Here is a 26,528-nt window from a genome sequence, read left to right on the forward strand (position 1 = left end):
TTTTGTCCCCAAAGATATATAACATTAAGAACTAAACAATCCGTAGCTGTTAGTGTTGAAGAAGTGACAAATGATTTTAATAGTTTGAGAGGCTTTTAAGAGTACAAAAGAGTTTTAATAGGGTTCTTAAGTTTAAAATGCCAAATTCCATAAATCACCATATCTAAACTCCAATGTGGCAAACTTTTGTCTCAATAAACACATGCAAATTTTCATAAATTTCAATATATATTCAAAAAAGCGTCTCTAATATAACAAACAATTTTTTATTTCCTTTCTTGATTTCTCGAAGCAAAAACACTAGAAACTAGTTTGAAATTTTTTCCGGATCTGATTTGAAATTAGATTTTCCTAAGGGCCGGCGGAACCGAGATCAAATCCCGGACCAAAGGGAGATTCCCGTGGGGGAACCCTGACATGAACGAGAACATTCCAAAACGGACAGAGGGAGAGGTGAAACCGGTTCACCCATACTCAAGCGAAACATTTAAACCATAATTCAATAAATAATTTTAGGATAAATCTAGAAATTTCATTCCAAAAATCAAACAACCAAGGTTAATTTATGAACCATGACTCTGAGATTTGAAGTCTGGAGATTTGAAATCTCTAAATTTTTGAAATCTACACACTCAAGTAACCAAACGGGCCCTAAGGTAATTATTTTAAAAAATAAAATTCAATTGGATATATAAAATATATTTTAAACATCTTATTAAGTAAATTTTTTATAGATATGGGAAAAATTTCCAAACTATTTTTGGGTGGATTACAAAAACGGATCGAAAGTCCTTCAGTTAAGATCTTTATTTTTGGGTCAAATGTGGTATGTTAAAGCGGTTAAAGACCCAACTTCCCTAGAGGAGGTATTGGGTTCGCACCCACTCGGCATTAATATAAAGCTCCCCCGAGGAAGTAAATCGTGGTGCGCGAAAGCTGACCCGGATGAACCTCAGTTCCAAAAAGAAAAAAAAGATCTTTATTTTGGTTGAAAAGGACCTTTACTCAAATGGAACAAGTGTAACTCTGTCCGATATGTACCGATGCTACCCGATCCGAAACTTTGCCTACCGATACTGATTACTCAAACCCTGATACCCACGAAACATGTGTGTAAGTGTAACCCAGACCGTTCCGACTCTTAAATTCATCAACCAGCCAGCATTCTTCCGGAAGAGCCCGAGAGGCTCCTTTGTTAGGTCGTCTTCAAATCAGCGTTGCCCTGTGGCTTCAAGTTTCTGTTATAATATATTCATCTACTGGGTTTGGGTTCTTCCCAGTTCAACTAGAAGACCTGAATTAACCTAAGCAGTCATTCGTAGTTAGTAGAAGAATTCAGCATTCGACGTTTTTGAAATCTTTGGTTGAGGAGTGCTTTTTTCGTGTATTTTCAGCAACAGCGACAATGTCTACCCTCGAAATCGAAGCTCGAGAGTATGTTTTCTGCTTAAACTCTATACCCTTTATCATACTGCTGTCATTTCTAATTAGTCTCTTCTGGTTTTGAGACTCTAACAGTTTATTTTCTTGAACACTAGTATGAACCGCAGAAATATTTTCTGCGTAATTGGGTTTTTTTCCTGATAGTTTTTCCAGTGAGTAGGAATTTGGATTACAATTGCTTACATGGTTAACTAACATTAAGTGTAAGCTCAAAAAATACAGATGCACACGCTGTTGGAAGCTAAGTCATCATGCTTCCATTGTTAACTCCTTATGCATGTGAGACCCTTGGCAAACGGTATTGCCAATCATGATGCAAGGTCATTAAATTAGCAGTTCAACATGTAACTAGGCATTGTGGCTTCGTTATGGATATGCACTTCATTAATAGTTAGGATTTAGCTTTTCCCCTTATCTGCACAGTTGGTTCTTTTGTATCCATTTCTATCTGTCCATCTTGGTTCCACATTGTTGGAATGGGTGTTATCATCACTCTGATCCATTTTATATTTTCTGACAGCGTGATCAAGATTGTGCTTCAGTTTTGCAAAGAAAACTCTCTACACCAGACTTTTCAGACATTACAGAATGAATGCCAAGTTTCTCTGAATACCGTTGATAGTCTTGAAACATTTGTTGCCGACATAAATAGTGGAAGGTGGGATGCAATATTGCCTCAAGTGTCACAACTTAAGCTTCCTCGGAAGAAGCTGGAGGATTTGTACGAGCAGGTAGCAATTATATTGCTTGACAGAATAACATGTGCATATAGACAATTGTTCCTCTGTTTCTTATTTAGCTTAGTATCTATTGATCACGTAATAATCTCATAAACAAACATGCGTTTGCCACTGTCCGGAAATTTTTATTTTTTCCGGGCAAGATGCAAGTATAAGAAAATGACTAAATTTCATATTGCCAGCATAGTTGGCGAAAGTTGAGGTGACCTGAAGTGCCTAGCAACTGGAACTTGCTTAGATGTAGCTTTCATGACCAAGTCATCCATGTGATCATTTTGTTTCCCATTTTCACTCACATCATACATGATATTTCATTTTGTTAAAAAACAATGTTAAGCTGAATTCAGTCATGAAAGATCAACAATTAGCCACAAGAAGTTATCGAAATCAACATTAAGCCATATCAAGTATCCACAAGTCACATCAGTTTTAAAAATTCAATATTAAGTCTTATCATTAAAAAAACAACATAAAACTAGAAGACGGCAAAATGTAAGAAGTAAGCTAGTCTGAAACAGTCAAAGCATATATTTAGTTTGTATTGGTCTTGGAATTGGTTATGGTCGTAGTCCACATGGTCTCACATTAGGGTGGTACCACTAAGGTGACAGTTGCCTATACACCAAAAATCCTCCTGGACGCCTAGGTGATGCCTTAACAACCATAAAGGGCGTATCCAAAGCATGAGGCTTTTGCCACTGCTGGGTCTGGTGAGGGTCATATTGTAAGCAGCCTCACCCTTGCTTTTTCTAAGATGCTGTTTCTGGACTTAAAGCCATGGCTGCTCGGTAATTATAAAGCAATCTTACCTATAGCACCAACTCCCACCCTTGACTCCTTGGTAACTATGCCTACCAAAATTCATACGTTTTTATTACTTATATTTATAGAAATTATGTTGTAAGGAAGGAAACTTGCTTCCCTGATTTGGCTTTAATAACTCCAAATCAAATTGACTTGCTAGATAGAACCATACTTCTATGTGAATTTGTATTTTCTTCTTCTTTCTCTCCAGGTCTTGTCAGTTTTCAGAAGAATACTGGAAAATTATACGTAAAAGAAAGTAGCTGCTGTTGTGTTTCATGTTCTTTTTACCTTGCTCTAATGCTATTTGAGATATTGGGCATGTATTGATAGGATTATTATTATTACTGTTCTGATCCCCAGATTGTTTTGGAAATGATTGAGCTTCGGGAATTGGATACAGCACGTGCTATATTGAGACAGACTCAGGCGATGGGTGTAATGAAACAAGAGCAGCCTGAAAGATATTTGAGGCTTGAGCATCTCCTAGTTCGTACATATTTCGATCCACATGAGGTTGGCAAGCTTATTTCAATAATAATACAGTTTGCATGTTTTCTTTTCGTTTTGCGTTTGTCCTCGTCTCTTGAATGGCTAAATTCTACTACAAAAGAACATTGACAAAACAAAATCTGTGCTTGCCAGAGAGCACCTATAACTATTGCAACCTGTTGGTTGCAAAACTCTCTTGCAAAGCAGGGTGGGTAAGGATTTGCATGTTTGTCCCTCCCAGACCCAGCAATAGTGGGATCCTTGTGCACTTGCATACTGTGATGCTTTTTTCCTAAAGGGTAGATGCATTCATAGAAGAGGAGGAATATTTGCCACACCAGGGAAAAGAAGTCCTGTAGTATATTTCTGTAACAATGATCCTATTGAGATTGTTTGCCAATCTATACCAGGAGTTTGATCAAGCCAAATTTTCAATTTAGAACCCGTGGCCTTAATCTCCTGATGAGATGTGAGTATTTCCGCTTCTGTTGACATCCATTTGCAAGAATCTGAATCTCTGGATGCTTGCCGTTCAACCATTACCTCATATATGGTCATAGCATATCGTACATGAAGATGATAAAAGCTTCTCTCTAGGGAAGTCTTTTTTCATACTGCACATGAATATGCTTGTGTCTCTTTAGTTATGCTGCTTGTCTCCAAATCCTGGTTGCTCAATGTGAATCCCTCAGAACAATTTAACCTTATTAACTAACACCTTCCTGTGCAACAGTAAAGGATTGGGCTATTATCATGAAGACATAGGTTTAAACTTGAGAGAAGCCTTTTTATGAGCAACATGCTGAAAATTAGGAGCGATTGGCCAACCCTCTTAGGACTTGGGAAAGTGGGACCTGGATTTGCATTGGATTGTGGCCCACTTATTGGGTGGGGAGGATGTAATACTTTGATGGGCTGAGGTCATGAGAGACTGACACTGACTCCTTCTGCCTCAATAAATAAATAGTAGGCATTGGTATAATGCAAAAGATGGTTTGAGAGAGAGATTCCATGAATCAGAGGCCTCAATCAGTGAGAATTGTTTTCACTAGGGGATGGGGATGTGAGTCTTAGATATTTCTCTTCCCATGATCTTCTCTAGGAAAAAGCATAGCAGAATCCAGATTGTGCAAGGCCATGACTGGTCCGTCTTTGTTTGGCAAGCAGAGGTAAAAAGTGGCTGATCTGAACTGTTGGTTATATCATGTGTACCCCCAATTTGAACACATCCATTTGTTGGTGCAACTCATCCTTTAATTGCATGTGGGATTAATGATTATATGGTTCCTATTGAAACATTTATATTTTATGACAGGCTTATCAAGATTCAACCAAGGAGAAGCGCCGTGCTCATATTGCTCAAGGTTTGCTTATCTAGGATCTTTGTGATGCTTTGACTTTCCTCTTTGCCTACGATAATGTCATGAAATCGTGATAACTTTAGTAGTATCATCTTTTAGGGAATCAGGAATCTGTCACTACATGCTTCATAAGCAGATATGGATAAGTCCATGTAAAAAGGGAACCCATACCCTTCTCACTGTTCAATTTCCTACTTGTAACAAATACTGGAAGTAAATTAAAAGTGAGTTCTGAGGTCCAAAAATATTGGTATAAAGCATTAGGTTGAGTTGCAGGTTTATTATGCTTTGAACTCACTTTTAAATAATTTCTAGTGCTGTGTTTGTTTCAGGATTAAATTTGAGAAGTGAGATAGGATTGGGTTCCTCTTTCAAGGGCCTTTTCATGTGTCTCCAAGTATGTCACATGGTAATAAGTCATGGATTTGTGACCAAATTGAATGTCACTTGAGAATGAATCATGACGTCGTGCCATCATTGTACGCTCACTTGCCAACAAATTGGGACTTTTTGCCAAAATCAGGCATTGTTAACATGTGTCTATACTCTTACAGTTTGCTGTTTTATAATGTATGAGTAGCTTAGTGTAGATTTCTCTTCATTTATGTCTAGGTTTTATAGTTTGTTATGATGGTAAGAAAGTCGACTATTCTTCCTTTTGAATAGCGGCTGATGTTCTTCCTCCATCCTATGAGACCTTTGCTACCATTTAGGGTTGTTATCTCTTTGAGATCACTGTATTTGATCATACAATTACAAGTCTTATGTTCTCTTTTTTCCCCTCCTTGTTATTGTTCCTTTTCTGATGAGCACTGCAGGAGATCTGTACTAATTCGTGTCACAGTCTGCTTTATACTGGTGCAAATGCAGTTTGGTAGGGAATCTTAGTCTGGGTGGAAGTCCCTTGGACCAATAAAACCCCCAAATGTGGGAGACAAATTATATGGTTAAATATGAAGGAACTAAATTAACTAATTCTGAAACCAAAATGTGCAGAAATCATTGGTGTCATATAGAATTAGATCCACAAATCAGATTAAACCTTGGTTGAGTCATGAGTGGTCTTCCTTCCAAAACCCTGCCTTCAATTGATTGTCAAACCCCATCCAGGTATCATTTCAGATCAGAAAACAGCTCTGAAACAGAACTACCACAGGGTTAAAAAATCCAGTTCTATGGTTGCGAGTTGACTCTAGTATCGATGATAGATTGTCGGAGTTGGCGAACACAAATTAGAGAATTAAAACAAGAATAGCAGGCAGACTGTAACTAAAAGAAATTCAGAAAACAGAGCATAACAAGAAGAAAGGGAAGGAGGACCTATCTTAGGTTTCAGGTCCAGCATCCACACTTTTCTCACAATCACTGGCCAAAGGCAAGTCAGCTTGTATAAGCTGAATCTGCAGCTGGACCATTTATTGGTCTGATTGAATCATGTCCCAAGCAAACCTAGCAGTCTTTATTAACAAAGTTCTCGTTGCTGTACTTTTCCCAGAAGATATCTACATCTCTGTGAGATCCCCCGTGCGCAATTTTGACCTGACTTGATGATGGTCTGTCATATATTTTAGATATTGTAAGTTATAAAAGTCAAAACTATCTTTAGTAGGATAAGTGCATCAACCTACCCTGATTTATCTACTTGGCATGGTTAACCAGTGTCCTGGGGAATTTTATCGGTCGAGTCTACTGCGTGAATATTTACAATGTTACTGCAGACAGAGGTCATGTGGAAGATGCATCTTTGAACTTAACTATTACATAAACATATTTTCATGTCTGATGTATTTAAAGGTTATTTTAAATGAAGTGGTCTTTTGCCTTTTCCAGCTATTGCAGCTGAAGTTACTGTTGTGCCTCCTTCACGATTGATGGCTCTGATTGGTCAGGCTCTCAAGTGGCAGCAGCACCAAGGTTAATTCTTTTTAAGTGAACCAGGCTATCTGTTATGATTACATGGCTTACTTGACAAATAATCTTATTATGGTTTCTTCAGGTTTGCTGCCCCCAGGAACACAGTTTGATTTGTTTCGAGGTACGGCTGCAATGAAACAAGATGAAGATGATATGTACCCAACAACTCTCGGGCACACTATAAAGGTATGCTGTATCTATCTATCTATCTATCTATCTATCTATATATTGCTTTAGCATGGATTTATTGTTTTATGTTGCTGCAATACCATGGGAAACTGTATTAAAGTTGTCTTATATTTCTGTTATTATTCCATTTAAATGGTTCCAATCTTGGCTTCCAGAGCATTCAATGGCAGATAGAAAATTTCAACTGTTCATGGTATTAGTTCAAAGGGTTCAACTATATTGTCTTTCATGATTATATGACTGTATCAGTTAATTCTCGGTCAGATTGAACTGTTAATTTAATATTTAAAAGGACTAAATTATTTCGTCGCTGCAATTCGTGATATGAAATGATGGGGTTAAGTAGGAAATTCAATTTGCATTTCTGTTACAAAATTGCATATAATGTTTTTGGTTTTTATGATTTGTGTCTAGGGAATGAATCCCATATTTACCCTTCTAATCCTCCACTTGCATGCTTCTCAAAAAGATTTACCTAATTTTCATGTACTAATTACTATCCTAATCATAAATCAATTCATATACCCAGTTTGCACTGTTGGATAATTATTCTTGAGGATGATGGTCTCTAATTATTGCATTTTTCTTCATGTGTTTCTTGTCTAGTTTGGGAAGAAAAGTCATCCAGAGTGTGCTCGTTTCTCTCCTGATGGACAGTTTCTTGTTTCTTGTTCTGTTGATGGATTTATTGAGGTACAGTTGATGGTGCCATTACTGCCTCCCCCCACTTCCCCCCCTTCTCTCTGTTTGTTTGTGGATTTGGGAACTAAAATTGGGAATTAGGTAATGGAATTGAATTTCTAAGTCTTTCCACCTGGCATTCCAGTGGAAGTTCAAAACCCTTGGACACATGCCAAACAGCAGAATGTGTGAAATGAGATTCCAACTCCCAATTCCAATCTCAAGTTTTGCCTTAGCAATTAAAACCTTGAAATCAATGAATTGTTTTTGATTATCATTCTCTACCTATTGATTTTTGCATAACTTTCCAGGTTTGGGACCCCATTAGTGGGAAGCTGAAGAAGGATCTTCAATACCAGGCTGATGTGAGTTTTCTTTAGGCTTCTCTGAAGTTCTCGTTCTTGGATTTCTAGTTAGTAGCAACATAATGATAACATTTTTTAGTCTGGGCATGAATTGTTAGATGAGTAGATGTTGTGTCTGTATGCCCACTTCTCTTGGAAATTTGAAATGTTCATGAAGTGTTTCATGAGTCTTAGTTTTTACTTTATCAATCAGATTGTAGGATGCCATAGTTTCTTGCTTTCTTTTTTAATTCTTAAAATAAGTTCAAGAGATGTGTACCTCATGGCCAAATTTGGTTGTTTGTTCAAATTTCTTGTAGTTATAGCAAAGGAACTTTCTGATCATCTCATAAACTTGATGATAGAAGTGTACCGAGAGTTAATTCTCTAATTATATGGCATATTCACTCCATACTCTTTTTATGTGCCAGAAGATTTTATTTTGATTAAAGCCTCTCATTCTGCTCAATCCAAATTTTACCAGATGTGAAATTATTTGGTAAATCTATCCCTATCAATTCTATGGTATCTGGTCAACTAAAACAGGAATCATGAATTCCACCACCATCGCCACTTGCAAAAACCCAGACTTCGAAGGGCATTGAAGTGATAAGTGAAAAGTGGGTATGCTGTAGTGAGCAATACAAACATTGGGAAGACAGAATTTCATATCTGGGACTTAGAAAGAGTGGGATCGCAAGACTCTCCCCAAAAGGGGAAAAACGGAAGTAACAAGAAAAAAGACCGAATCTTATGGAACTGCGGTTACCTGTCTAGGCTTTAAAGGCGTATCAGCACACTTGCGATTTTCAATAACATGATCATAGATTTTACAGAGAAGTTGTTCATATTGTCCAAGTCCTGGAGAACTTTCCTCTCCCTCTGCCAGCCTGCCCTCTCTGCTATCTCCTTTTTTATTGCTGACGGTTCGTCCCCTTCTGGTTGGAACTGCCCCCTGTGGGTGTCCTCTTTAACACTGTTTCGTGTGAGGGTTGTCAACTCTTCTGGAGTCCCAAAAGACTCCCCTCACCGCCTATATCTCAAATGGAGCTTTGAACTTCCCATCTCCTCTCCCCTTGGAGCTTGGCTAATCTGGAGCCTCTCCCTTCTCTGCCCTCCCCTCTTACTTGTAGGATAACCTTCATTGGCTTCTTTCCAAAAAGCTATTTCTCTTTGGCTTCAGCTTGGAGACTCGCTCCCCTTCCCCTAAAGTTTCCTGGCACATCCCCCTCTAAGCCTTCACTGTCTGGAGAGCCCTCTACTGTTGCCTTCCTACCCTATCTTTTCTTGTTAGCCTTCTCTGCGTCTTGTATTTTTCCCTTAGGCTGTTTATTATATATTTTATTCACCCAAAAAAAATCTTCTTGCTCTATTGGCCTTGTTGCACCAAGGAATCTGAGTTTTAACACCCCCCCCCCCCCCCCCCCCCCCCCCCCAAAAAAAAAAAAAAAGAGAAAAAAAAAAAAGAAAACAAAGAAAAAAGAAAGAAAGAGGAGTCTGAGTGCTGGACAATCCATCAATGTTGATATAATCAGCTCCTAGCTTATTTTTCAGATGTCTAGGCAACCCAACTTTTTTTGAGAGGGGCCTGGATGCAAAACCACACCTAAGTTTTGGAGAAGAAGACCTGGTCCGATTTGGAGAAGAACACTTTGCAGGAGCTTTTGGAGAAGAAGCCACACCTAAATGTTGTGGACTTGAGGTCAACTTGACTGAGTAGGGTTATTGTGGAGAAGAGGTTCTCATTAGTGTAATAAGACTCAATTGGGTGTTTTCACCTTTCACAAATAGTTTTTCTTCTTTTTGTCTTTCACTCTTAATCTCTTTATGATTCCATGCTTCTCGTTGCTTGGTATTGTTATTATACAATCAATAATATATGGTTTTATGGAATAAATTTTGATGGTCTACCTGAGTATAAAATGTTCAGAAAGTGACCACTTTACCCATAAGGCATCAATATGAGACACAAGGTGTTGCGTAGGCAATAAGGTATGGGTTTTTGCATGTACAAAAGGCGGCCCATCACTTAGGAGCCCATAAAAAACCTGGCATTGTTGACGCTTTGATAAGAGAGTTTCTGAGACAGGTGAAGGTAGCAGAAGGTTTGGTCCGGTTAATCCACCTGATGGATTGACCCATTTGGAGTAGTATTTATATGCTTTACTATTTTCTTTTAAGGCATGAGTGAGATTTGGGTTTGTCAGCCTAAGGTTTTGGGTGAGAGTTTGCAGTGCCATTTTGGGGGGGGGGTTCTTGAGGTGTATCTCTATTGTTTCATTCATTACATTAGAAGAAGACTGATATTTTATTTCATTTTATGTTTTGTAGGGTGAGTCCCATACTCTGAGTCCATTTTGTGAATGAATATTTTGCAGTCTCTTTGGGATTGAGCTTATGTGCCTTTACTTGCTGCAATTTTTTTCAGGACGCTTTTATGATGCACGATGAAGCTGTTCTCTGTGTTGACTTTAGTAGGGATTCAGAAATGCTAGCATCTGGATCACAAGATGGAAAGATAAAGGTGAGTTTTGATTATGGTATGTAAGTGAAGTTTTTTTCTTTGTCTATTTGTGAAACCATGATCTGTTTTGTTGTTATAATCATAGTTGTCAAGGTGTTGCCTAGGTGTCCAGGTGGTTTTCCATGCTGTTGGGTGGTCACTACTTAACTAATTGCACAAAAGGTGGGCACGTTGGCTGGTAAGGCATTGCCTTGGGTGCCTTGGATGCTCAAACTGCCCAGGCGACCACTTTATTACCATTTTGCCTTTTTAGTTCATTATCTAAAGATTTTGTAATTGTAATGTTATTATTGGCTGATGTACGGAATACCATGGTTTAAGAACTCGTTCTCGACACCCATCTCACTAGGCCAAAAAAGTGAGATCTCGCTCAAGTTGTGGTATTTTTTCCCTGGGCAACTCAAAGGCCCATCTCAGAGGGTTTTTCGGGTCAGGTTGGGCTTAGAGTTGGTAATTAGCCTATTTTAGGCTTTCTAAACACATTGGTGGCTTTAAATTTGTGAAAAAAATAACCCTGAGTATGAGATCTAACTCGATCCTAAATTTGAAACTGAGATGTTGCAGGAGTGAATATGCAAAATTATAAAACATGAAATATAGAACCATTAGGATATATAATTGAAAAGCAAGTGATGAGATACATCAAATTACTTAAATAGCAATAGAATTCCATCCATATGAGTACAAATAGAGCATTCCATTCTTGACTCTTGAGAATACAATAATCATCATAAGTTCAATATAAATTACAAGTTCATAACAAACATGTTGGGTATGGCTCATGCTTCACATTCTGTTGCTGACGACCTTCTCCCTAGGGCACATGGGCGCCCTCGGGCCATAGAGGCCTTATATTACTTTGGGCCTCAGTATTTCTTTTGCAGTTTGGGCTTGGGCTCATGAATACCTGTGGGGAAAATGTCACCTTAGTTGAAGATCTACTTGAAAGGGGCTTGATTGATCTTCCTTCGGTGTTGTAGATTTGCTAAGAGTATTTGCAACTGAAGATCTGGCTGAAATCTGCAAGAAATCCGGAAAATATTGAAAGTTCCGACGAGATTTGGTGAGAGAGGTCAAGCTCTCCCGTTCGAGATAAGGGTCTTAAAAGGGTGTGGTTGGACCAGATCTTGGTCTAGTCAAGATATAACTTGAGATCTTGCAAGAGATCTCGTCTTGCCTTCTCAGAAAAACAAGATCTTGCAAGATATTGCTGAGATCTCAAACCATGTGGAATACTAATGTGGGGGGAGTAGGGAAATTTGATATTTTGGATTTCTAGACTTTAAACTTTGAACTGGAAAGGTGAGTTTTGACTTTGATGTAGTTCAAATGTTTATGGTAATGATTGTGCTTATATTATGAATCTTATGATAGGATGAAGTTGATTATTAATGTGTTCTTTTTCTATGAAGATCGCAAAATGTTTCATACTTACATGCTAGGAATAAATTATATAACTTCTAGTATGATATTTGGACCAAGTGTAATAGTTATTGGGAAGTTTACCACTAGAACGCCTTGCCGCGTTGGTTGCCCTGGCGCCATGACAACTAGGGTTATAATGCAGCTACTTGGCATCTGTTTCTGAACTTTCTTATCCTCTCTGGAGTCTGCATATTTGAATGTTTTATGGTGCTCTTTTATAGAATTATTTTCATTTACGACAACTGTGTTTAACCACACTATCTCACTATGTGCATCGTCGGTTCCTCTTGATGACATGGTAAAAAAAGTACCTCTTGATGACATGGTACTTAGCTTAATGTTGCCAAAGTGCAAAGACAATTCTAGATAATGAAAGTGGCTAATTGCCTAGTTTTCTTGGTGACCATTTTATTGATTTGAGTTTGCTGTCTGTCTGATAGCATATGCATTTACTGGTTCTTTAAAGATACTGCTAAATTCACAAGTTTTGGGTTTTCTTTTGCAAACGCTGTATGGTTTTATCAAGTTGCACACTTGCACTTACAATTAACTTTTAAAGGAACATTTACTGTAGATAAGGATAGTAAGTTATTAAAGACAATGATCATCTGGCAAAATGTTGAGCTGGAATTTCTGGCCAGCAGAACTATGGAAAGTGTTGTTAATGTCGTCTAGCCTTTGCTAGTTGAAGCTAAACACTGTAAATGAGCCATCTTCTTGGTTTATGTTGACAGAGTATGTATATCATCGGAGACATATTCCTACTGCTTGAGGTTTTTTCCTGTTGAGTCAGCCACTGTGTCTTTTACTATTTGTAATTTAAACCTGATATGTCTAAATGATACATAGTTTTTAAATGTAAAAAAACATTTTACAATTTAAAAACATATGGGTCCTGATACTTCTGTATAAACTTTATTTCATCTGTGGTACAGCTGTTGGCTAATATGAATGAATTAGATATTCTAAAATCTTGTACATGTTTTTAACCTCTATGTATAATGTGATACATGGTGCTTTCTAGTTGCTTATGTATTGTTCTGAAACATCATGTGAGTGCTTAATATTGCTTGGAAGTTGCTTGGTTTGATTCTATACCTGCAGAGACAGATCCAAATAACAGCAACTTAAGGAGAATTTTTTTTAGTATTTATTGAGAAGTAGGAAAAAAATTGTGTTATTAGTCATATCTAATTTTAATTGATGTTGACATGTCTTGAGGCTTTGCTTTTGATTACTCTGGAGTTACCTGACTGGGGATTGTTGGGTGCTTAATAACCTTGCTGGAAACCTGGAAATGTCTTGGCACTTTGTTAATGTATGATCTTGCCCTGTTTTACGTGTACCTACCGACCATAAAATTTTTTGTAGTTGTATCTTACACCCCCTGGCCTCTTGGTTTTTCTGATAAAATTTCTTAGGTTCTTTTTTTTCGCCCCACCCCTAGGTAAAACCAGTGTAAAAGGAAAGGGTATTGGGTAAAACTCAGAACATGTGAACTGTGGTGTTCTTCCTGTGTAGCATGACTGATTTGAGTCTTGCTTGTGAAGCACATTGGCTTCGGCTCCTATTGGCATTGGTACCACTGGTGCAGCCCTCATGACCATAACTGTCACCATCATCCAGGGATGACGCGCAAGTGTTGCCATCAGAATACAACTGTCAAGGATTATCATCGCCATCACCAAGCAGAGATGAAGAAATTAGTTCTGTTCTGTTTGAAGATATTTGGATTATTCCTGTTGAGTGAGACTGCACTTGCTATTGAGTATTGAGTGAATCCTCCTATGCTAGATCCATTATGGTTGGTCACTTGATGTACAGTCATTAGGTTAAAAGCTTCCAGCAAACGTTCTTAACTCTTAAGAATAGAAATCAACCTGAATTTCAGGTTAATCTGATAATTGGAATTTTTTTTCATGCAATTTTTCTTTAATATAGAATTTATTTCTCAGACTCAGACATAAAATTCTGATTTGGTTCTATTTTGAGGCTTCAGCCTTCAGTTACAGTTTTACTTTACCCTTCCTTTCCATCTATGTTAAGCATTACTGGACCATTACTAGAACTTGTGGTTAGTTCCATGCATCATGCAAGTCTGATGCAAGAGACTGTAATTGCCATGGAATAACTTTGTTGCTCTTCTTTTCCATCATTCTGCTTAAAACTCAAAATTTTCTGTTATATATGAAGTTGTACTCATTTCGGATATCCTTTTTTTATATTAGTCTTTTGACCGATACTTTTTTTAGTATTAGTTGGACATTTTGACTAAAGCTGTTTGATGTTTTGTAGGACATTTTGAGTAAAGCTGTTTGATGTTTTGGAGGACATTTTGAGTAAAGCTGTTTGATGTTTTGTACTTAGTGTATCTTGTCCATCACTGTTATGGTAACTACATGCTTCATATTTCAGGTTTGGCGTTTAAGGACAGGTCAATGCCTGCGCCGACTAGAACGTGCACATTCTCAGGGTGTAACAAGTCTTGCTTTTTCTCGAGATGGAAGCCAGCTATTAAGTGCTTCCTTTGATAGTACTGCGAGGTTTCTAATTCTTTGCTTCCTTGATCCATAATTCTTCGTTTCATAGAAGATGGACTGTAACATAGGTTTTGAAACATTATTTGATTATGAACTACATTCTGTTTCTTGCTTCTCATCAATAATATGCAGCATTCATTTATAGTTGCTTTCGTTGCAAATCCTTTTCTATTTCGTGTTAATTCTATTAATAACAAGAAATATGTATTTTTATTGATTGCTAAATTTGAATATACTTAATGTGCAGTATTTGATGCAGAATTCATGGCCTTAAGTCTGGAAAGATGCTGAAAGAATTCCGAGGACACAATTCTTATGTGAATGATGCGATTTTTACAAGTGATGGAAGTCGTGTTATTACTGCCTCCAGTGATTGCACAGTGAAGGTTATATCTGCTTCTCTAGTTAGCTTGGTATCTGGCTAATGGCTTTTTTGTTGTGTTTGTTACTGTCACAAGGTAGTGGTTTCTTATCGTGGCAGAGCTGGATAGCTTTTTGGTTGATTGGATAGAGAACTTGACACCCTCACTCACCTTGCCTTAATGATCATATGATATTATATAAAGCTAACCTCCAATCCTTGACTTTCATCATGTCATCCATTTAACACTTTAAGTCTCTCCAGTCTCTGTAATAGCTTCCTTAATCAAATGGTTCCTTTCCAGTGTGTTTGATTCACTGTCTGAGCCCCTCCTCTAATTGACTGGGTTTTCTCTGGGGTCCCTTCCAGTCAAGGGTGTTGGCCTTCCCCTCATTCCCACCAAGCTTATTGAGCATCATTGTGCCCCTATGCTGGAACTTATCGGCCAAAAAGTCCAACTTTGGAAGGCAAGATACCATTTTTCATGTCTTGCAAGAGCAGAGTCTCAGAAGATGGACCAATAAATCTTGTTTTGTTGACTAGATTTGAAGGTCATGGTTAATGTTGTCAGCTCTAGTTGCACTCTTCCTCACCAGAGACCTTGGTTCTAGACGTTTCTCTTTTGTTACTTCCTTTGCCTGTGCCTTGAAATTCTCAACCCCTATTTCTTCTTTTCCCTTTGCTTTTCCCCTTTAGGATTTGTTATTTGAATTATTTGCTCACCTGGAAAAAAATCTGATGGCTTATTTCTCTTTAGCTCTTAGACTTTTCTCTCTTTCTCTAGTGTTCCTTTGGTTTTTAGTTTATTTTCAGACATGGGGTTTAGGATTTTATCTGAATGTAATTTCAATTGAACTGTTAGTCTTTCTTCATTTGTTTTGTTTTTCATGCAAGCTGTAATCTCTTTGTTTAATCAATGCAAGTTTTTGGAGCCTATCTTTCAAGTGTGATTTTCTTTACATGATTTGTCTTCTCCAGGCCTAGCAATTTCAGATTTGGTCTTTCCCAGATCTGGTTTTTAGGGTTGGCAAGATTTCAGATCAACCATGTTTTTTATTCAATGATTAAAATTTTAGTAAGTAGGCTTTGTCAGTAATCTTTTCTTGCCCCGTCCAAATCCCTCTTCTAAGTTCTAACTACTCATCATTCTTAATTTAGGATTTTAACCATGTTTTAATTTATAATTCTTAATTGACGTATTGCTTAAAGCTTGAATGAAAATTCTATAGGACCATCGTTCGACCAGCTATGTTGGTTATGTTGGTGCAGAGTGTTGGGCTGTTAAAAAACATCATGTAGGTAAACTTAGTGTGACAGAAATGAGGATGCTAAGATAGATGAGTGGCAAAATTAGGAAGAATAGAATATGAAGTGATCATATAAGAGCTGGTCTAGGTGTAGTTCTTATAACTGATAAGCTAAGAGAAAGTCGTTTGAAGTGGCATAGCCATGTTCAATGGAGGCCTATAAATGCCCCTGTATGAAGAAGTGATATAATCCATATTGAAGGAATTAGGAGGTCTAGAATAACCTTAAGAGAAGTTGTGAGAAAGGATATGCATAGCTTAAGTTTTGTATCTGGCATGGCCTTAAACAGAGCTGATGGGAAAGGCAAGAATCCATGTAGCCAACCCGTTTTAGTTGGGAAAAGGCTTATGGTAGTAGTAGTTGTTGTTGTTGTTTGACCTAGAAAACGCTAATGATAAGAGTTTGTACTCTGTAGAACATTAATTTGGCAAGTATTAGGGAAAGGAAATGTTGCAAGCAAATATGTGGACATAGTTAAAGATATATGTGATGGTTCAATGACAAGTGTAAGAACAATTATTATTATTATTATTTTTTTAGGGGGGGGGTTACAAGATGGTGAGTTCTTGAATACAATTGGGCTATATCGAGGGTCAGCTATAAGCCTATACATATTTATACTGGTTGATTTAACAAAGATATTCACGATGAGGTTTCTTGGTATATGCTTTTTGTCGATGACATTGTTCTAGTAGATGAGACAACTAGGGATTAATATTAATTAGAATGAAGACGGACTATCTAGTGTGTAACTCAGAACTTAGAAACCATAGTTTAAGCAATGAAATGGAGAGGGATTTCTAATTAGGGTTTTTGTCTGAGATTTCTGATTAGAATTTTCTCATTAGAGGTGGTGGGGGCAGTGTGTAGTGGGGTTTTTTTTTTTTTACTTTCTTTCTTTCTTCTTTCTTTTGTGAGTTTGGTTTTCAGCAGGGTGGTTCCCGCAGGATAAAGGAAGAAGGTATGGTTGATAACAATATGGTATGGGGGGTATTTTAGTCATATCATATTTATTGAGCAAGTTGGGGGTATTTTGGTCCTTCCAGATTTGAAATTGAATGAGGTTAACGGTTGGAGACAGTGTTAGTTGGTTTGGGACCTAGATGTAATATTTTGTACCAAGGGGACCCAACAATAGTTTTAGGACTCGCTAAGAGGACCCACGTTTAAAATTTTCTTTATGTTATTAAGTTGAAATCTTTTTATTTTTTCAAAGTTTAGCTGCATATTTTGTTTCACAGTTTTAAGTTGTTCTTAGTTCCCTCCACAACTTTCTAAATTTATTAGTCGTTTCTTGCTTATATACTTGTATATACCAAAGATTGGAGAATTGGTAATGGGTTGAATTTAATGTTTCCCATGGGTTGCGTGTGTGGTGCAGGGCTGGTGGTCAAGCAGCCCCTCACAATTGATCTCTCTCATCTCCCATTCATATTCTCATTGGATCACCACTCTGGGGGAACCTGAATTGTAATCTCTCTCCAGAATTCTTGTTCTGTTGTCAGAATGATGTGAACAGTGAACACTGCGACCTGTCTGTCCTACTGTTCGATTGAGTTTCAGCAAGTCATTCTCCTCCTCCTTGATTGCTGTTTGGGTGGGTCTTGGTGGTAGCATTCAATAGTCTGTGGGCTGAAACCATTACACCAAAATCTCAGTTTCATTAAATCACCAACAATGGAGGATGATCATCTCCAAACTGAGATATGATTTTCAGTCTTGGTTTGCAGCTGGAGACAGAAGACAAGTTCTTGTCTCCACATTTCTTAGTTTCCTCATCTTATTTCTTCACTTTCCAGTATTTCCCCTTTTAGTTCTCTTATCCTCTTCTATCCTTACTTTCATTTTGCTTCCAAGAATACCCATGTTCAATAAATTAAAATCCATCATTAAACTTTCTTCTTTCGCTTCCCCAGTAACAACTTCTACATTATTACAATATAACCAACCCACCACATATTGATCAATTTAGTGCTTGAGCAACCTAGCAATCCTAAATAGGGTCTTTGCTTCAGGATCCGATCACCCCAGATGTCAGAAATTGGCCTTCTGTTCAGACTGAAATTTAGTGGCTTGTATCAATGATTCAAGAGTCTGGACATGTCTTCAAGTCTGACAAGAGTCTGTAATCTACTCCCAGTAAAGTTCTCCCCTATTACTGTTGTCTTATCATATTTTGCTAGATAAAAAGGGGTGGGGAAATAAACATGTGGGACTCGCTTGTAGTTCGGTGGGGAAATAAGAAAGGAAAAGATTTTCTGAAAAAGTTGTAAATTTGGGTTCCACTTTTATTATATCCCTTACTTTTCCATGAAGTCCCAATAATATGTGGGACTTTTAAAAGGCATGGGGTGGGGAAAGTGGGATGCCATGTCAGTCCAAGCTTCCTTAATTTAAGGAAGCTTGCCTGCCCACTTTCCGATCTCATTGAACCAAACAACCATGCTTTGGAATTTTATGGAAAAGTTTATTTTTTTTCTCACCCCCCCCCCCCCCCCCCCCCCCAAAAAAAAAAAAAAAAAAAAAAAGAAAAAAAAAAAAAAATCAAATTCTTCAAACAAGCAATACCTCAGTTCTTTGCATCTGACCATCAGATTAGCTTGATGTATTTATATGTTATTAATGTCCTACTTTTGGTTAACATTTGCTCACATTTTTATTCACATCTCGAGTTTCAGATTTTATCGTCTTACTCCAGACTTTCTTGTGGATGCAGGTGTGCATCACCAGCATCTGAAACTCATAATAAAAGAGATAAAAGAGGATAGAAGTCTAGCAAATTGGAATTCTTGTACAAGTAGAAGAAATTTAAAGCAAAAACTTGTAACAGAAGCAGAATTCTAGTTTAATTAGTGCAATTCTAGTAAACATTGTTCAAAAACTCACCTAGGTGGAATTCTAGTTTAATTAATACAATACATGTAAACATTGTTCGAGAACTCACTTAGATCTCTGAAATTTTGCTTTTTTCTTCATTTCTTTTTTGCATTACTGCGATGAGATGGGAGACGAGTTAAGAAAACAGTATCAGTTTGAAATCTCAGTAATATCTCGGCATCTCGGTGAGATCTCATTTTTATTTTGGTACTTATAGTAATCACATGGAATGCTGTACCCGTATTTGATTTATAAGAATGAAGTAACTCAAGTGAGAACAAAAGAAGATCCACTACAGAAGGATTCACTAAAGAAGGGCTGCTTCTGGGTAATAGTTGGTAGGTATGGCCTTAGGATTATACGTGGGGATGAGGTCTATGTTAGGATTGATGTATTTTGCATTTTTGCATTTCTGTTGCATATTGAGTTGTTTTGATATTAACATTTCTGCATCTTTTTTATTCACCCAAAAGAGAAATTTTGTGTGTTATTACTAAATTTTAGCTGAGATTTTCCTTATTTTCTGGGTTATCCTCTTTTCTCTGAATTTTTATTGCTCATTTTCCATTTCTCACTCTTCTTGTCTCATTGCTTAAATTTTATTTTTTACTGCTCTGATTTTCATTTTTCGTTGTGTGATTCTCAAATTTCCCTAGGTTTTTCCCCCCGGAAAGGATCATATAACTGACCCAGTATTTTAGTATGTCATAGCCTACCAACCTAGGGTCCAAAGTGATACTCTTATCTGGACTAATGATTTTGCAAAACCTATAGTGCCATTGTGATTAAATTGCCAAAAATAGGCTGTATTCCAATTTTATGGGCTAAACTAGGTAAAAAATCCACCAAACATCAAATGAGTTGAAAATGAGAAAAATTGCACCAAATCCCTGTTGTCTTGACCCAACTTGGTATTTTGGCTGACTATATTGGGTTCTGAAGTCTCACACCTTGTAAGTAAGTGATTAAAGCAAAAAGCCATAGCAAAGTGAACTCTAATACAAGGAAGTACAAGCAATTGATTAAAGCAAAACAAAACAAATAGAACTCTAGAATCTAGAGGGTATCCCTTAATGGGAGACTGTTGGTTTACTTCTGAACAGAAAGTGGTTGAACCAGGCTTGGAGTTCATAACTGAGTCAAATGAGCTGCTGTGTTTACTCTTAGTTGGCTTGGATTCTTTTTTTCTTTAGTGCATCTCAAGGACCTTTGACCTGCATTACATGGACCTGCCTATGGTTCTGATGTGGCAAGTTGTGATTGATACAAAATGATGAAATCTTATAGACAACTGTTGCTCATATAATGACATTATTCTTGGTTGCGTGTTCTCTGGAGTTCTTTCCTTGTGTACAGGGAATGATCACATTGTGCATGTTTCAGGTATGGGATGTGAAGACTGCGGAGTGTTTACAGACATTCAAACCACCTCCTCCTTTACGGGTATTTTTTTCCATTATGAATGTTCAGCCTTTCCTGCTAGGTTGCTTATATGTTATTCTTCCTGTATTAGTTTCTTGAAGCTAACTGTCCAACATTTCTTTCCGGATTGTTAGGGAGGCGATGCATCTGTGAATTCTGTCCATCTTTTCCCAAAACAGACAGATCTCATAATAGTTTGTAATAAGACATCTTCTATTTACTTGATGACGCTTCAGGGGCAGGTACCTAGTTCTAACTTGCATAACTTTGACCCTTCTTCCCCCCCCCCCCACTCCTTTTAATGTATTATTATATGCCGACAGCTTATGTTGGTATGTGCAACACAGGCAAGTACACTTCAGGATGTTCAAAGGCTGTACAACATTACAGAACTTTTAATTTTTTGTGTGGTATCATATCATCATTATTATGATGACTTTGACTTGGCATGACTCACTGGGATGGTGAAATTGTTGTTTCTCTTACGCCTAAAAGTGCTTTTTGCTGACTAAGTTTCAGAAAGGATGAATAATATGTGGCTTTTTGAAATTTGGCTTGCTTGGATTCTGAAGTGTAATTGCCTTTCAACTAAATACATGGAAAATTGGAAGTTCCTCCCATGGGTTCTACCATCTAACGTATTTTCTATTTGAAAATTTAATTTAGAAGCGGTTCAGCTAAGAAGAACACTACAGTAGGAACACTGACAATTTGTAGCAGAATGTCAAATATAGTAACAAAATTAGAGTTAGATAACAAGAACAAAAGCAGGGGGCAGGAGTGCCTCTGAAGTTAGGTTGAGTGGAGGAGTTGTTGCTCCAAAACCAGCCAATGCTCTGGAATTATAACACACACACGCACACACACACACATCGTAATTTGTTATTTAAATTACGGTTAATTGTTTATGAACTAGTTGATCTCTTGTTTCTGGAGCCTTTTCACAGCCTGAACTTTGTTAGCATCAACCTGAGTTGTTACCTAGATACGGTCCATATTTTGTGGATCGTATTATACCCCAAGCTTGAAACATTTTCCTGGGGTTACTATGTCTGGCTGTTCAATTTCTGTGAATTCAACATTAGTGCCACCATTAAAGAGTTGCGGGAGGAGGAGGAAGAAGAAAGAAGGGACAAACTTGTCTTTTGGATTTCAATGTGTAATAAGGGTTGGGTTTTGTAGTGTAGGCGCAGCTATGTTTGGATTAGAATTAGTAAAGAATTAGAGACATTCCTCAAATAGAAACAGAAACTCAAGTAAAATAGGAACCTGTAAATAAAAGTTAAGCCTACTTTCTAAATCTAATATTAGAAACTAAAGAGCTAAAGGTTGCTTAATAGAAAACCATAAAGTATCCAATTCTACAATAGAAACCATACTAAATTTCTAGATCCCCACATGGAGACAAAATTAACCCTTCTAAAAGTCTTCACATGATCTTCTTGGCCCCTAGAACTCTAGAAGATCTTCTAGTAGTAGTGACACCTTAGCAAAAGATGGGGATCTGACACTGTTCATGTGATTGGGTGTTTTGGGCTCTTTACATTTATGTTTTGTCCTACATCAACTCTCTTCTATAAAAATTTCAACCTAGAACTTTGATTGGTGTAAGAAACTAGGAATCATGTTCATGTGGTGGATGTCAAATTTTAGCCCAAAGTAGTACTCCAGCAGCACACCTTTGTGTGGAACGTTATCTGTGGGATGGGATTTTTTTTTTTGGGGGGGGGGGGGGTGTTCTTTTCAAAAAATTCTGATGGAATCACAAACTGTGATCTACTTTGATATCATCAGTTGTGTCCATTGCTCTTCTATAGTTGTCCCTTCAACCTCTTAAAAATCCAATGCAACATGGTTCAAGAACTTTCAAGGCCAACTTGGTGGTTCAAAAATCCACTTGATGCACCTTTTCCTGGTTGAGATGAAAATCATTATTGTGTGGGAAGCATAAACTTACAATAAGCTTCTGAGATATACCGAGATCTCTTCGAGATATCCGTGATATTGGCGAGATATCAACTCACAAGACATCTTGACCCGGCATCCTCAAAGACACGAGACTATACCATTATCTTGGCAAGTTCTTGTACTACAGTTCAGCATGATAGAACCAAACAAATGGAGATTGATTGTCTTTTTATCAAAGAAGAGCTTGAACAAGGTCTAATTTGCATTTCTTATGTCCCTTTTGATCGTTTGTTAGTTCATGTATCTACTATGGATTCTGTTTCTATTGTTAGCAAGTTGGGCATGATTGATATTTATGCACCAACTTGAGGGGGAGTTTTATAATATTGGTACAAGGGTATATTTGTGCAGTAGCGGTTGTCCTTATGGTGAAATTGTAACTCGTACTTTGATATTACACTATACATAAAGATGGCTTTTTTCACATTGAAATAAGTTCAATTCATAGTTACTATTCACTGCAAAATCCCCACACACCTATACCTTCTAAAAAGTTTTCATGTGAGATCTTGGGGCTCCTCAACAGTTTTTAGAAGGCAAAATGTGGGGCTGTGATCCTGTCCACATGAACAGTGCTTTACCTTCTTTTCCTTCACGTTTTGTCCTACATCAAATTATTTTGGTTTTTTGGTATATTAGACTAGCTAAGTGTATTAATCTTCAGTAAACTTTCTTTCATCAAATTTCAGTTGCTGTTTCTTCCAGTTAACTGCTTTTGATGATTGTTTTGGTGAAGGTCGTGAAGAGCTTCTCATCTGGTAAAAGGGAAGGTGGAGATTTTGTTGCAGCCTGTTTATCGCCAAAAGGGGAATGGATTTACTGTGTTGGTGAGGACAGGTATTACCTAAAAATGCCATTTCTGGACTTCTGCGCTGCATTTGATCTTTCATTTTTATTGTAGATTGTAGCAAGTTATCACTATTTTTTTTTTGGATGAATAAATAATTGTATTAAAGCAAAAAAAAAAAAAAAAAAAAAAAAAAAACCAGCGAAATGAACAATAAGGGGGGAGGGAGAACCCGCAAGGGGGAGCAATAAAAGAGCAACTGAGCCCCCAGGAGCTAGCAATAAACACTCAAGGTGGAGCAAGTTATCACTATTATTCTGAGATTTATAAGATTTGGGCAATGCAGTTCTTACTTCACTGAAATTACAAATATTTGTAGTTTTGGGTGCTTCATCTTATTAGATATTGTGTCAACTCATGGTTTTGGAGCAATGTCTGACACATGGCTTTCCTTATTAATGTGCCAAATTTTGACCAGACAAACTTTACCATGCATCCAAATGAAGGGGAAAAACATTTGCAAGAATACTTCTTTGTTGGAAGTTTTAGGCTGCTTCAGAATCGAAGGAATCAATAGAAGAAAGGGTTACCAAGTGCAAGCACACTTAGTCACAATGGAGCTATCTTACCATTGTGTTGAGGTCCACAAGAGAATTCACTTGAAAAAAAGGTGAACCGTATGGTTGAAAATTTGGACACCCAGCCGGTACATAGCATCATCCTTTCAGTCGGTGATTTGGACATTGGTGTGCCCACTTCGCGACAACCTGGCTAAAGTCAAGGGTTGGATGTTGCCCTCTCTTACAATCAAGTGTTGTGTCAATTAAGGGGATTTTTTTGGGGGGGCGGGGGGAGGGAGGGAAGAAATCCCCCATTTATTTTGGGGAGTCTACCAGTGTTAATATCTGAGATCAATTTTGTGGAAAATTTCAAGCCATTTCGCCTCTGGTTATGCTTTCCCCCTGATATGATCTGTTGTCATTTTGGTATATCACCCAAATAATGTCTCTACATTTCAACCCAACTATCTTATGCCATATGGACGAGTTTATTTTCACTCTCATAATTAAGATGCTTAAATGTCTAAAATATTTATTGTTATCATTATTTCTCTTTTACTTCATTATTCCTATACTGCAGTAGTATCACATACCTTTCATTTTTTAACATTTCAGGAATATGTATTGCTTCAGTCATCAATCTGGTAAACTGGAACATCTAATGAAGGTAAGCATCAATACTTAAAAGAGACAAGGCAACTGTTTCTTCTCTTCCCAACCCCAAACCCCTCCAAAAACAAAACCGAAAAAAACCCACACACATGGAAATAAAGATGATGCGCTTTCTTTATTGTTATTGAAAGGATTAGTTGTGGCTGCCAATAGATGCAACCTTGGGTGCTGAACCCCCTGAAAGTTGTATTGCTACAGGGTTACAAATGACAAATAACTCAAATTGAATTAGAACTGGCAGTTTTGTAAATACTTGAAACAGTTAACAACTTTTGTGTTATAAACTAAGGTCGACCAGTCACAAGAATACAGTCTAGAAGAGGATCTGATGTAGTGTTAATTGAATTAGGGCCACTGTTCCAAGATCTACAGGGCAAAGTCAATTCCAGGCTCTCACAAGAACCAACTTATGGTGAATTTGGGTATGGCCAATGGGTTGATCGTTGAAAGGAGATCCTGTTGTAACCCTAGGTTTCGGGTTTGATATTCAGGATCTTCTAGAATGGAACCAGCAATCATCTAGGGTTTCTAGATGCTTCAATTAGGGATTTTAGGGCAAACTTAGGTTTCGGTTGGGGTGGGGAAAGGCTTTAGGGTTGCTGGTTTTATATTCAGAACTGTTTCCTATCTTATTCCTTCAACTAGAATAGGTTCTAGCTGTGAGAACTCTATAAAATTCAGTTTCTGCAATTCTAGATTTTTCTGCAACTTCAAGGAAGAAGATGAAGTGCAGAGGTTTTAGAACTTAGGGTAATTGGGCTGTATTTGTCGAATTAGGAGTTGGAATGGGTTCCTTAGGCTTATACCATCCCAGAGGGGCTAAAAAGGGGGCTGGGGTTGAGGGTTTCCTAAAGAGGTAGGACAGGGTATTGCTGGGAAGGGGGAGAGAGAGGAATGGGCTACGGTGGTTAGGTTTTTTTTTTTTTTTTTGGGGGGGGGGGGGGAAGGGTGGAAAGGCTTGTAAACTTACTTGACGTTGCTGGAATTCTGCAGATGGGAGCTTGAATAGGCAATGGAGGTCTTGAACTTGAAAAACATAGCACGCAAAGCCAGCCGCAGGGTACTGTAGAGGGATCCCACGACTTCCCAAGCCAATTCTTAACTCAAATTCAATTCAATAATCAATAGCTGATGAATTACATGAATGACTAGGCTATATATAGCTCAAAAACCTTCCTAGACTCAACTAATGAATCCCTACCAAATTGGGATCCAAATACTAGAATAGGACTTGATTAAAAATAGAACTACTTTAAGATAATGTTCCTAAAATTAGGGAACCCTATCCTAACCACTTAGCACTAACTTAAAAGGATTGTAACTCTTAAACTATACACTCAAAAATAAAAATAGAGGTAGATCCTTGGATCGAGTGTATTTTATCAAGACCCATATTCACCCTCAAAAAGGGGCTTGGGAAATGATCAAAATGCACCTGGGGTATTTGGCAAGCATGAACTGCCCTTTTTTGGGTCTGGTTTTTGGGCCCAATTTTAGGGGGCTCAACCTTGTTTACATCAGATCCTTATGAATTTGGACCATAAATCTCTAAAAACTTCAGTTCAAACAGATGGGTAGTGCTGGGTTTATACGGGGTACTTTTGGATTCGGTAAATTTGAGAGAGAAGTTTCTTGAGATTATTTATGGGGGCTTATGCCTGAGAGAATTGGATGAAACTTGGATCGAGTCTAGGACTAATTGCCTGGTAGCTGCTTACCGAGTTTCATTAGGTTTGGATGATTGGATTGGAAGTTGTATGAAATCTTGATTTTGGAGGGGTCAAGGTGGTGGTATATTGGCTGGAGTTTGAGGGTAAAGTGGTGGCTGGTTTTTTGAGATATGTGGAGTTCTGATATGTGGTGGAGAGAAGGGCTTGAACAAGGAGTAGGGCATTCTGAACAGAAATTAAAGGTGAGAGAGAAGGGGGATTAGGGTAGGCAGCTAGTATATCTGATGGAGGCTTGTAGATGCCGGATTTGAAGTGGAAGAGGGGTGTCAAAGGCTGCCCTGTCAGCCACAGCAAGAGTCTAGGCTTAATCTCACCTTAAAGCTGATGCAAAATTGAAGGCATAAGAAAGAAAAGCCCAATGGATCAAGCCCATCAAAGGCCTAAAG

At 37.7% G+C, this 26,528-nt stretch overlaps 1 protein-coding gene across 2 annotated transcripts in view; it reads left to right on the plus strand.

Annotated features, from left to right (window-relative positions):
• The first annotated feature begins 1,137 nt into the window (after window positions 1-1,137).
• SMU1 (transducin family protein / WD-40 repeat family protein) overlaps window positions 1,138-26,528 on the plus strand; it is a 31,689-nt gene continuing 6,298 nt past the window's right edge. Inside the window, exons 1-16 of one of the 2 annotated variants that reach the window (XM_089142474.1) lie at window positions 1,138-1,321; window positions 1,395-1,434; window positions 1,964-2,174; window positions 3,351-3,503; window positions 4,795-4,843; window positions 6,671-6,754; window positions 6,837-6,940; window positions 7,550-7,636; window positions 7,936-7,989; window positions 10,397-10,492; window positions 14,333-14,460; window positions 14,717-14,843; window positions 20,387-20,446; window positions 20,560-20,667; window positions 23,130-23,230; window positions 24,356-24,407. In XM_089142474.1, the coding sequence (XP_088998600.1) occupies window positions 1,406-1,434; window positions 1,964-2,174; window positions 3,351-3,503; window positions 4,795-4,843; window positions 6,671-6,754; window positions 6,837-6,940; window positions 7,550-7,636; window positions 7,936-7,989; window positions 10,397-10,492; window positions 14,333-14,460; window positions 14,717-14,843; window positions 20,387-20,446; window positions 20,560-20,667; window positions 23,130-23,230; window positions 24,356-24,407 (1,443 nt within the window). In that variant the 5' untranslated portion in view covers window positions 1,138-1,321; window positions 1,395-1,405. Of the gene's footprint in view, window positions 1,435-1,963; window positions 2,175-3,350; window positions 3,504-4,794; window positions 4,844-6,670; window positions 6,755-6,836; window positions 6,941-7,549; window positions 7,637-7,935; window positions 7,990-10,396; window positions 10,493-14,332; window positions 14,461-14,716; window positions 14,844-20,386; window positions 20,447-20,559; window positions 20,668-23,129; window positions 23,231-24,355; window positions 24,408-26,528 lie in introns of both variants that reach the window. The other variant, XM_089142475.1, reaches the window with a different exon arrangement.

Source organism: Hakea prostrata, chromosome 1 (genome assembly GCF_041222555.1).
Source record: "Hakea prostrata isolate BN-2017 chromosome 1, UWA_Hpros_2, whole genome shotgun sequence".
Lineage (NCBI taxonomy): Eukaryota > Viridiplantae > Streptophyta > Magnoliopsida > Proteales > Proteaceae > Hakea > Hakea prostrata.